This window comes from Hyperoodon ampullatus, assembly GCF_949752795.1.
Source record: "Hyperoodon ampullatus genome assembly, chromosome: 4".
NCBI lineage: Eukaryota > Metazoa > Chordata > Mammalia > Artiodactyla > Ziphiidae > Hyperoodon > Hyperoodon ampullatus.
The window spans coordinates 134,846,528-134,859,569 of NC_136917.1; the positions used below are offsets into that span (position 1 = coordinate 134,846,528).

The 13,042-nt window shown below is 38.1% G+C and overlaps 1 protein-coding gene across 1 annotated transcript in view; it reads right to left on the reverse strand.

The window, feature by feature from the left end:
• Positions 1–216: 216 nt before the first annotated feature.
• The window catches only part of NDUFS4 (NADH:ubiquinone oxidoreductase subunit S4), a 119,602-nt gene continuing 106,776 nt past the window's right edge, over positions 217–13,042 (reverse strand). The window contains exon 5 of the mRNA XM_079702311.1: positions 217–579. Within this exon, the coding sequence (XP_079558437.1) occupies positions 476–579 (104 nt within the window). The 3' untranslated portion in view covers positions 217–475. The remainder of the gene's footprint in view (positions 580–13,042) is intronic.

Consider the following 13,042-nt stretch of genomic DNA (forward strand, 5'->3'; position numbering starts at 1 on the left):
CTCAAAGAAACTTAGAGAATATTTCTAATTAAAGAAGAGAATTTCAATAATAAGGAGATTTGGGTTTAGGTTTATCAGATTGCAATGTAATCATGAATTTCTTTACCTATGATAAAAGGAAAATTTCTAAGACAGCATTTTGATAATGATGGCTGGTAGTTTATAAATATTATTAACTTGAGAATGGCCATAAAAAGCAAGTATAAAACTTCAATATTGCAGATTTCAAGTATTCCTTTTAATAGATTTTTAAGTGCCGAAATTTCCTAGAGGTATGATCACCTGAAAAAGTCTATCAAGGAAATTATAACAAGTTTAATTTGAGACATCAAAAAACATTTAAAATTACACCACAAAATGTATCTGTAGTTTAAAGTTCAAATTTATTAGGAGATTGAGGTGTAATATACACGGACTATAAATACTGAACAGCTGACTTTATTCACAGTCAAGCAGAGATATAATCCGTGCCAACCTATTTTGTGGATACTCTTGTTCTTTTGTTCCAAGAAAAGTTTGCGCCATAAGACTTTGACTTTGGTTTCGGAACCCTTCTCTCTTCAACATCATAGCTCCATCCTAGAAAACAAAAACAAAAATAAACACACAAGAACAGAATTAAAGAGGATACCTGAAGAACACAGCGAGCAGAGGCTAACTTTCATAAATCTAATGTTCATTTATCACGAGTATGTGTCAACACATTTGAACTATAAATACTTAGTATTGCGTTCCCTTGTAATCCTGTGTGACAAGAGGGTCTAAAGTATTGCCTGAAGATGATTTACCATATCTTAAAGGTGTAAGCCATGATTTAATTTCTCCTTGCTGAATATTACTTGTTCAAATATCCATTAGTTATGTATTATGTAAAAATTTCCATTCCTCTTTGTGGTTTAATATGTGATTTCTTTAGCTGTAATGAGCAACACTGAACAATATAACCCATCTCACTGCTTTCTAAGAGCTGGTGCCTTTATAACAGTTTGGAGCTCACTTGAAGTGATACAGAGAAACATGTACAGAACTATCTATATAAATCAGAGTTAGAGGAGACCATAAGAGATTACTTGGTTGAGCTCCCTGGAGTTTGACAGGCTGATTAAACTCAAAACGTTTTTCAACATTTGTTTTAAGGGCTGTCTACGTTAGAATCCCATTGAAGTATCTGATAACAGTGAAAATTCTTAGGCCTGACCAGAGATCCATTGGATCAGAATCTCTTGTGGGGACCTGGGAATCTGTACTTAATTGATCCCAGGAGATTTTTATGCATAGAAATTTGAGTACCACTGGTCTAAACTGTCTATTCCCTTCTGAGAGTTTATACCTTCTCTCCAAAGCCCTTCTCAGTGTTTTACAATTTTGAAAACTAGATTCATATATGTCTATATCTTCTGCTTTAAGTATAGTTCAGTTCTTCTAAGACATGGAGAAAAACCCAATAAACACACTCCTCCTTGAAAATATAATTAAGTAAGTCATACTTTTATTCCCTAGTCCAAGCAACCTATCTATATAACTCACTTTTCTTCATTAGATCCATTTCCCATCTCTGTAATTTGTCATTCTCTTCTAGAACTTTCTTCAAATAACTCATCTTGAAACATTTGATTCATGGCTGAATCATGCAGTCATATATAAAATGTCCAAACTGAATACTGTAGTCTAATTAAGTAAGCTTCTTGATCTTGTGAGCTGTTATGAATTCTAGTGCCTCTAGGTGAGTATAGTATTTGCTACCACAAAGCTTACGTTTCAACAAGCCTTTTAGAATTCAATTTTGCCATAAAAGTGAAGCCTGTGAAACTCAAATCATCAAAGTATACTGCTAGTATGCCTATTTCAGTGCCCAAAAAGGGGAAATAATTAATAAGTCCACTGCTAGAACACTATCTTCAAAGAGAGCCCATCTGCTATAAGGAAATGGAGGAGGAATGCAAATGAAACAAATGGTTTAAAATACATCTTACTTTCACAGAACCCAAAATACTGGTATATTAACAAGTGGTTGTTTGAATTTCAAAAAATTTACTAAAGAGCATAAGAATAGTACCTACTTTATAGGTTGTCATGAGGATTAAACAAGCTAATTAATGTAAAGTCCTGGCATTTATTAAGTTCTATGAGAAAGGTATTTTTCTAAAACCTTTATATGAATTAATATTAGTTCTTTTATATAACTGACGAAACTGAGGCACAGAATGGTTAGGTAACTAGCACAAGGTCACTCAGCTAGGAAAGGGCAGAAACACGATTTGAACACAGTCTGATTCTGGAGCCTGTGCCTTAACTATACTCTATTGTTTCTTGTGGTTTATAATAAGCACTTGATAAACGTAAAGCTATTATTTCTCCCTCAAGTTTGATTTGCAACTTCCTAGCAACTTATCTTCTATATGAAGTATTAATGTGAATAAAATCTGTCATATTGGAACCCATTAATTTTGAACTTATGATGCTTTGAATCTAGTTAGGCATAATTTAGCCTAGTTATTAACTACAGAAAGCAGTTTTGGTAAGCAAATTAATACTGTGAACTAAGCATAATTTTAACATTATAAACTTCTCAAGCATTTCCTACATTAATCAGCAAGTGGTGCTGATAATTATAAAATCCTTAATTCAGTAAAGCAGGTATAACAATAATATTTACTGAGCATTTGTTATACATTTAACAAATATTATCAATTGCCTTCTTTCTGTGTCAGGAACTGTTTAGACACCAGAGGTAAAGCAGTAAACAAAAAATTCCCAAACTTCTTCAAGTCAGTAGGGGAGGAGAAGTTAATAAGTAAATGCATAGTATATTACGTGCTAATATAGTAAAATGTACAATTAAAAATATATATTATACACTAATGAGTACTAAAGAGAAAACATTTTAGAGAGGGCAGATAGGGGCACCTTCCGTCCCTGAGAAGATCACATTTGAGCAAAGACATCAGAGAGTTAGTCATGTGGATGTCTGGAAAGAGAGCTTGAAGGCAAAAAGAACACAAGTACAAAGACCTCCATTCAGGAATGCGCCTGGTATTCTGTGTTCTAGGTCCTGCACTGAGTTTTAAAATTGAGTTCATAGGTTGCCTGGCTTATAAGGTAGGCATTATAAATACCCTGATTTTATATCTAATTATGAGGAAAAATAGAGAACATAAGCAGCCTAAAGCCACGTGGCTAATAAGTGGCAAAGCCTGGATTTTAATTCAGGTTAAGTCTATGCACCCAACCCCCTCAAAATAAAATGGCATTTCCCCGTAACTGCAATTTTTATCTATTTCCCCCATCTCCTTTCAACCTGTGTAATTTCCTAACTTTTTTTTCTGTTTATTTTTGTAAATGAGTTGAAAAGACTGTTTTAAGAATCCCTGGAAAGTAAGGCTACATCCTCCATATGTCCCCCCATAGTTGTGAAGAAAGGAAATCGTTTCTAGTGTGGATTCTATGTCTGGTTATTGTAATGATTACTGGTAAGTTACCCAAGACTCTGTGATCTTTTCTTGCCAAATGATGGGTGAGACGACGTACGTTCCCTCCCCCTCTGCCTCCCTACACACACTCTCCAGCCCAATAAAGACACTAAGAGGAACTGAAGAATAAATGAGAAAGCACTTAGAAATATTTAGTAATTGGTACTATACCCACACACACATACTTGATAATCATTCCCATTTACAGTTAATCCTTCAACCACGAGGGAGAAAAAGAATTTTTTTTTTACTGCATCAGAATGCAGACATAGCTCTATTATCTGTTCTGTCCATGGAGTCTGAAAACGCTGTCAGGGTCACTGCAATGTGAGAAGACTGGGGTTTTGTACACATAAAAGAACAACTGGTTTGGGTTTTCTCCTGGTAACTAAGGAGTGAGCTGACTCTTGGGAATTGTGAGCCAGATTATAGTTGCTGTTGATAGTGATAACAACAATAAATAGAAGTATCATTATAGGGATTGGAATGTGGATGGGCAAAGCACCCTGTGAAACAAACAGAAACACCCATGGAAGAAACGTGCGTTTGCTAACGGCATCCGTCTCTATGCTATTACTTTCCACTTTATCACAGCCACCAGTGATTTTTCTGCAGAAAACTCTGTTCCCAAAGCGATACAAGCAACTGTGTTTCTCTGATTAAGTAAAAGCAAAGAAGGGTATGAGGAAGTCTAATAACAATTCACAATAGAGACTGAAACTCAAGTCAGAGTCTATGTAAAATCTCCCTTTGGATTTTTCAGCAGTTTTCTACTATGTAGGACTGACGTTACAATGAAAATTTGCCCTTTTCTGGAACCCTGTTAAGAATCTGACCACATTTCCAAGCATCCCTCTACAAAGTGTTTACCTTACAGTGCCTGGATGAACAAATTTACTGGTCCCACTAAAAACTTCATACCACAATCTTTCCCAAATTATTTTTTGTAATATTGTAGCAATACAAAGGCTACCGGAGCAAGCTGTAGCTTTAACTAAAAAGACAAGATAACTACAAGAGTAAAAGCACTTGAAAGGACATTGAACATTTGTACTTAATGAGTATGTTACATGAATTGTACTCATCTTTTCTACTTCCTATTTGAAACTTGTTCTTAGAAGGACAGAAGATAATATAACCTGCGGGAAATAAAACATAGACCTTTAAGAATGGAATCTTATTTGTGAAATGCTTAAATTTCCACAGGAATTTTTTTCAACCTGAAAAAATTTTTTTAAAGAAATAACTCAAACTTGAGTTTTTGAATGAGATTATGAAAGTGAAAACGCTTGCACTCTCTGAAGAATGCTGGTATAAAATCAAGGTGTAGTCTATGACAGTGGTTTCATGTATTGTTCTGTTGTTCTGGTTGTTCTGAAAACCAGCCCTTGCTCCTCCCAGCTGTGCAACAGAAGAAGATCAAAGCAACTGAGTCTAAGGCAGCTGCCCAGGGATGGGGTAAAGCTCCTAGGGCTGCCGTCACTTCCCACTGAGGAGAGCAGCCATATGGCATGGATTAACCACAAATCCAACCAACAGCACCCAAATGATGAGAAGCTGACTCCCTTTGCTGTTTCACACACTGGAATGCTTTCACAAAGATATTTTGAACTTTAAGCCCTAGTATCAGAGAAATACCTCTGGCAAATGCTCCAATAAACTTAAAATGTGATCTGTGATATCCCATGCTCAATTTCTTTTTCAGAAACATGCCCATTTATTTTGTTGACCTCCAGATTGTGGCTGGGATATTTTACTTCCTAGATATGAATGTCTGGTGTAACCTTTTCAAATACTACCAAAAGACAAAAACAGAAAAGCCTCTGAACGAAACGAGACCCCAATAATTTATGAATTCCATGTATAAGACAAAAGAAAATCCCATTCATTTAAATTTACAGAACCATTTTATTTATGGTTCAGTAATGCAGAAATACAGAGAAACATTCATCAGTGTTTTTACTGCTTGTGAAATATGTTAACCTCTAGTAACCTTGGTTCAAGTCCTGTTAAAGGTCTTTCTCCTCCAATAACCTAATCGCAAACTCTGATAATACTTGGAAGTGAACGGTTTAATGATTTTTCCTACTGTCCATTTGTGTACAAAGTAAGAACGATCACATAATTTGGCACAAACTGACATACCTGGCAGTCACTGCTAACAGAGGCATGGGATCAGAATAGCAAAGACTTTGAGAGGTGTGTTGATACTTAGAAAGTTTCAAGATTCCCCACCAGGCCATGGACCCATACTATGCGTCTAGGTAAAAGCAAAGCATAAACTTAAAATATAATTTAAGGAAGGAAGGGGAGAAGGAAGAAAAATAGCTTTACAGGCGCTCAAAAGTACCTCGGGACTTCCCTGGTGGTCCAGTGGATAAGCCTCTGCGCTTCCACTGCAGGGGAGCGCCGGTTTGATCCCTAGTCGGGGAAATAAATAAGATCCTGAATGCCGCGTAATGTGGCCCCAAAAAAAGTACCTCTATTTGAAATTCTCACGTATCTAATATTTTGGGGGAGAGGAAGAGGTTCAGAATAATTTAAAAATATCTTAGATCTTCTTTTAGAAAATATTATAGAGGAGAAATGTATTTTGGATACACTGGCAAAGCAATTCTTTCCATGAAAATTATATAAGATGGATTAGCGACACCCTACACCTGCCACAGCTGCAAGACCAAAAAAAAAAAACCTTTGATATGATAGTTAATGCTCCCTTAAATTTTATCTGTTCAAATAATATATTTGCTATACCGTATTATTATTTTGGAGCCACATTATTCAGAATTTGCCACAAAACAAACTGGTTTGTGTTCCAAAAGTACATTTGAAAATCAGTCATTAGAAATTTACAACACATTTGTCTAGAGAACGAAACTATACAACAAAGGTAGATGTTCAAAAATCACTCAGGGGCTTCCCTGGTGGCACAGTGGTTGAGAGTCTGCCTGCCGATGCAGGGGACACGGGTTCGTGCCCCGGTCCGGGAAGATCCCACGTGCCACGGAGCGGCTGGGCCCGTGAGCCATGGCCTCTGAGCCTGCGCTCCGCGACGGGAGAGGCCACAACAGTGAGAGGCCCGTGTACCTCAAAAAAAAAATCACTCAGATTTTGACATAATTGATCTGGGTGTGGTCTGTGTGTAGGGATCTCCAGAATCCTGTAGATTTCCAGAATCCTATATAACCCAAAATATACTAGAACCTCACTAAGCCACCATGTATAACACTATCTCTATGAGAAAAATTATTTCAGACTTCCAACAGGGAATCTAAGGAACTCACGTCTGTCTGTCTGTCTGTCTTTCTCCTTAGCAGCCAAACTGAACATTTCCCTAGCCGCAAGACAGTCAGTACTGGGACTAGGGATTGGGAAGAAAGAATTATGTAGAAAAAAAATTTGGTGCTTCAGTAGAGACTACGCAGTGTTTATAGAACAACGATCATAGCTCTGTTAATCTTCTTTGAGTTACTTTGCAATTCCAAATGTTGTATGCACAAATAATCTTCATTATTCTCAGATACTGTATTTTCAAATTCGCCTACTCACTAAAATTCATTTGTAAACCCAAAATGAATACTTGTGATGCTTCCCATGGTCATTCATGACATGCACAGAGCAATGAAAATTTTGAGTCACCCAACACACATGCTCCAGCTGAGATCAAACGAGGTAATGCTCTGCCTTCTTGTTTCAGCTCTCACACTGTAAACAAGTATCCTTTTTGTAGTCTATTCACGTTTTTTGCATTTTTGCGCTTCTTGTTGGTAATTTCACTGTTTAAAATGACCCCCAAGGGTAGTGGTTTAGTGCTGTTTAGTGTTTCTAAGTGCAAGAAGGCTGTGATGTGCCAACTTGTGTTAGATAAGCGTCATTCAGGCATAAGGTATAATGCTGTTGGCCATGAGTTCAATGTTCATGAATAGACAAAATACATTAAATAAGGTACTTTTAAACAGAAACACATAAAAACAAGATGGTGTATTGACTGGCTGACAAAATTTTGTGATCAGAGTCTCACAGGAATCATTTTCCCTAGGAGCAATATTTCAGTATTCACTAATTTAGTGTTTGTGGTGACTTTATAAAACATAACTACCATGAATAATGTGAATCAACTGTACTTGATGGATATATAAATTCTGTCCTGCCTGGTGACTCCCTAGGCCTTGCAAAAACCAGTTTTGTCTCTATTTGCAATTCATCTCATTCTTTCACTCTATATAAATTTGTGCTGTACAGACTTTTCCTTTGAACTGGTTATAATGTCTGCCTGGCTCCCTTATTTCATGAGTAAAATAAATTCTTCAACACATGTTCACTTATATCTATATTAAATCATAATCTCATCTTTTTCAGGATATTCTTTTAACAATTTTGGAGGTCCTACTGAGATGCCCAATAGGTTCACCAACAAAAACCAAGTAAACTTCTTCACCATAAGTTGTGTACCTTATTTTAAGCTCAGGCATATCTTTTCTTGGCTTCTGAAAGAAAGAGAACTTTGCTGATTCTCGTTTTTCAAATTTCAATGTTGTTCTCTACTAATTTGGGGAACTGATTTTAAGGTCTGATCATTTAATGATTCCCTTAAAATGGATTAATGGGGACTTCCCTGGTGGCTCAGTGGTTAAGAAACTGCCTGCCAATGCAGGGGACACAGATTTGATCCCTGGTCAGGGAAGATCCCACATGCCGTGGAGCAACTTAAGCCCGTGCACGGCAACTACTGAGCCCTTGTGCTGCAACTACTGAAGCCCGCGTGCCTAGAGCCCATGCTCCGCAACAAGAGAAGCCACCACAATGAGAAGCCCACGCACCACAACGAAGAGTAGCCCCCGCTCACTGCAACTAGAGAAAGCCCGCACACAGCAACAAAGACCCAACGCAGCCAAAAATAAATTTTAAAAAATTATAATAAAATTTTTAGAAATTAATTTAAAAAACACAAAATGGATTGATGGCTTTAGAAATCCATTCTCAAATGAGAAAAGACAAAGTCTGGTTTGTTAGTCCTTTCTATTTGAGGTCAAATAAATGAAGAAGTTGTAATCACTGAGTAGAGAACAGGTCTTTAGCGTGGACCAGTGAATATTAAAATTCTATGTTTACTATTAGCCCATGGCTGAAATTTCAGAATTGAAATTATAAGTTCTTTGTGTGACTATGTGTCTGTCTACATAACCTATTAATTTAGAAATGCCTTTACTTCTCATTATGTGTGTGGCTAATGTTTTTCTACCTCCAGATGGAATTAATGAATTAGATTATAAAATATCTTTAAGGGGCTCTGTTCTGACTGGGTATAGAGAAAATATGTGCTTGTATAAGTGGAATATTCCTAAAATGAGGAAACTGAATTTCTAATACCTTGAATGTGCTAGGTTTAAAAAGTATTCTTATAGGACCTAACATTTAAGAATTCAAATTCAGGTAATATAGGTAAATTTTGGCAAACGGCAAATTTAATTTTTGTTTAATAAAAACAGCTATGGGGCTTCCCTGGTGGTGCAGTGGTTGAGAGTCCGTCTGCCGATGCAGGGGACATGGGTTCGTGCCCCGGTCCGGGAAGATCCCACATGCCGTGGAGCGGCTGGGCCCGTGAGCCATGGCCGCTGAGCCTGTGCTCCACAACTGGAGAGGCCACAACAGTGAGAGGCCCGCGTACCACAAAAAAAAATAAAAAATAAAAAAATAAAAAAATAAAAACAGCTATGTTTTCTCTAATATATCAGTGTTAAATATAACACAAGCATAGATTTTTATTCTACCTGAATACGTTCTTTCTAAACTTATACAAGTTTTCTAATCAAATAAGCTAACATTACTTCTGTTCAATGTTTTACAATCCTGCAAAATGTAAATTTGTGTTTATCTACAATGATTAGTTATTCTAACAATTTTATTTCAACACTAATTACATTTTGCAATATGTCATCTTTAAAATTAATTTCCAGGATCTTTAGGTAACCTACAACCTTAAATGATATTAATGAATATTTATTAGATACCTAGATAGTTTCTACAATAAAATACTGAACAACTGGTTACTAAGCAAAAATTTTAATTTATGTACTTTTGCTTCTTTTATATGCTACAGGGAGGCTGTATCTTTGGTTTGTTAATGGACACGTTCATTTTTGCCACTTGGATAAGTTGGACTGTAAGGAATGCACACGGAAGATGGCTTACTAGGAGGATGCGGAATTTGCATCTCCTCACAACTAGGGCACCTACCAGACACCGGTGGGGGACCACGGTCATCTAAGGGGACGGGAGAAACCCCCAGCGACTGGGTAGGATGTGGGGAGTGAAGGGGGAGGAGAAGTGGAGGGGGGATGGGACTGGCACCCCTGAGGAGCGGCTGGGGGAGGGAAAGGGATCCCACGCCTGAAGGGGGAAATTGGTGAACCATTAGGAGGGCAGAGGATCAAAAGGGAGTGTGGCCAGGTTTCCCCTGCCCACCTGGATCCCCAGGAACCTGTTGAGATCCTGGGCCGAATTCTCTGACCACCTAGGCCCCCTCCAGCTGCCTGGGTCCTGAGGGAATGGGAGGGAGGTAAGGCGGTGCAAAAGTAAAGGCCGGACCTCTGGGACCAGCACCCTTGAGTGGTGGCTGGGGCAGAGAAGGAGTTCCTACACCCAGTGGGATCCACCCACAGTTAGAGGTCCAGTGGCAACAGGGGAGACCCTGGGGGAGATGGTGGGGGGAGGGGTGTGAAGTAATGGAAGGAAACACAGCCAGTGCTTTCCCTGGCCACGTAGGTAGGCATCAGGAAGCCTGTTGGGTTCCTGGGCCTAATCCACTGCCCTCAGAGCCTCCTTCCTGCTGCACAGAGCCCAAGCCCACCCCTACACCCCCACCCAGGGCCCTACCTCTGCACTCGGAGAACCCCTCCAATGCGCTGGGCGTAAACCCCACCCACACGCCCTCACCCAGGGCCTTACCTCCTAACTCCAGAACTCCACACTCCAGAGGCCCTTCCTTTCCACTTACTGCCTCTCCCCTTCCCGACAGGTCCTAAGCAGAGGCCCTTGCCCCATGCTTAAAAATCGCCCCACCTAGGCCATGCCCAAGGGACCTTTCCCAGCTATGTGGGTACTGAGCCTAGGCCCTGCCCCACCCTAAACCCTGACCCTGCCTAAGTACCACCCCCTGCCTAAGCTCTGCCCTCATAGCCAAGGATGTTTTGTTTTCTTTTTTCTCCACTAGATTGGAGGTCTGTTTTACCTTGTTGATTCATTGTTGTCCATTCTTTTATATCTTTATTTTTCCTAATCTTTTATTTTTTTCTTTATACTTTGTTAATGATCTCTCCTTTTGGCTTGTTCCCCATGCCCCCCCTTTTTTTGTTGTTTTCTTTTTTCTGCTGTGGTTTTATTTTACCTTGTTGCAGTTGTTTCAATTATAGTTTTATTTTTCCTAATATATTTTTTATCTTTCTAATTTTATTTCCTTTTTTATTCTTTGATATTGTACTGCTCCTTGTTTCCTTCCCTCCCTCCCTCCTTCCTTCCCGTTTTTTTTTTATTTTGCCATGAAGCTTGTGGGATCTTGGTTCCCAGGCCGGAGGTCAGGCTTGAGCTCCTTTGGTGGGAGCTCCAAGTCGAAACCACTGGACTAACAGACAATCTCAGACGCCAGGGAATATCAGTCGGAGTGAGGCCTCCTGGAGGTCCTCATCTCAGCACTAAGAATGAGCTCTATCTATCTAACTAACTACCTGCAAACTCCAGTGCTGGATGTCTCAGGCCAAACAACCAGTAAGAGAAGAATACAGCACCACCAATCAAAACAAACAAACAAAAAAGAAATGACAAAAGAAATATGTTAGAGACGAATGAGCAAGGTAAAAACCTCCAAGACCAAATAATAAATGAAGACGAAATAGGTAACCTATTTGAAAAAGAATTCAGAGTAATGACAGTAAAGATGATCCAAAATCTCAGAAACAGAATGGAGAAAATACAAGAAACATTTAACAAGGATTTAAAAGAACTAAAGAGCAAACAAACAGTGATGAACAACACAATTACGGAAATTAAGAATACTCTAGAAGGAATCAGTAACAGAATAACTGAGTCAGAAGAATGGATAAGTGAGCTGATAGATAAAATGGTGGAAATAACTGCCAGGGAGCAGAATAAAGAAAAAAGAATTGAACACAATCTCAGAGACCTCTGGGACAGCAGTAAACACACCAACATTTGAATTGTAGGGTTCCCAGAAGAAGAGAAAAAGAAAGGGACTGAGAAAATATTTGAAGAGATTATAGTTGAAAACTTCCCTAATATGGGAAAGGAAATAGCCAATCAAGTCCAGGAAGCACAGAGATATATAAAACCAAGGAGAAACACGCCAAGACGCATATTAATCAAACTATCAAAAATTAAATACAAAGAAAAAATATTAAAAGCAGCAAGGGAAAAACAACAAATGACATACAATGGAATCCCCATAAGGTTAACAACTGATTTTTCAGCAGAAACTCTGCAAGCCAGAAGGGAGTCGCAGGACATATTTAAAGTGATGAAAGGGAAAAACCTACAACCAAGATTACTCTACCCAGCAAAGGTCTTATTCAGATTCGATGGAGAAATTAAAACCTTTACAGATAAGCAAAAGTTAAGAGAATTCAGCACCACCAAACCAGCTCTACAACAAATGCTAAAGGAACTTCTCTAGGCAGGAAACACAACAGAAGGAAAAGACCTACAATAAAACACGCAAAACAATTAAGAAAATGGTAATAGGAACATACATATGGATAATTACCTTAAATGTAAATGGATTAAATACTCCAACTAAAAGATACAGACTGGCTGAGTGGATACAAAAACAAGACCTGTATATATGCTGTATACAAGAGACCCACTTCAGACCTAGGAACCCATACAGACTGAAAGTGAGGGGATGGAAAAAGATATTCAATGAAAATGGAAATCAAAAGAAAGCTAGAGTAGCAATTCTCATATCAGACAAAATAGACTTTAAAATAAAGACTATTACAAGAGGCTAAGAAGGACACTACATAATGATCAAGGGATCAATCCCAAAAGAAGATATAACAAATGTAAATATTTATGCACCCAACATAGGAGCACCTCAATACATAAGGCAAATGCTAACAGCCATAAACGGGGAAATAGACAGTAACACAATAGTAGGGGTCTGTAACACCCCACTTTCACCAATGGACAGATAATCCAAAATGAAAATAAGGAAACACAAGCTTTAAATGACACATTAAACAAGATGGACTTAACTGATATTTATACAACATTCCATCCAAAACCAACAGAATACACTTTCTTCTCAAGTGCTCATGGAACATTCTCCAGGATAGATCATATCTTGGGTCACAAATCAAGCCTTGGTAAATTTAAGAAAATTGAAATTGTATCAAGTATCTTTTAAGACCACAATGCTATGAGACTAGATATCAATTACAGGAAAAAAACTGTAAAAAATACAAACACATGGAGGCTAAACAACACACTACTAAATAACCAAGAGATCACTGAAGAAATCAAAGAGGAAATCAAAAAATACCAAGAAACAAATGACAATG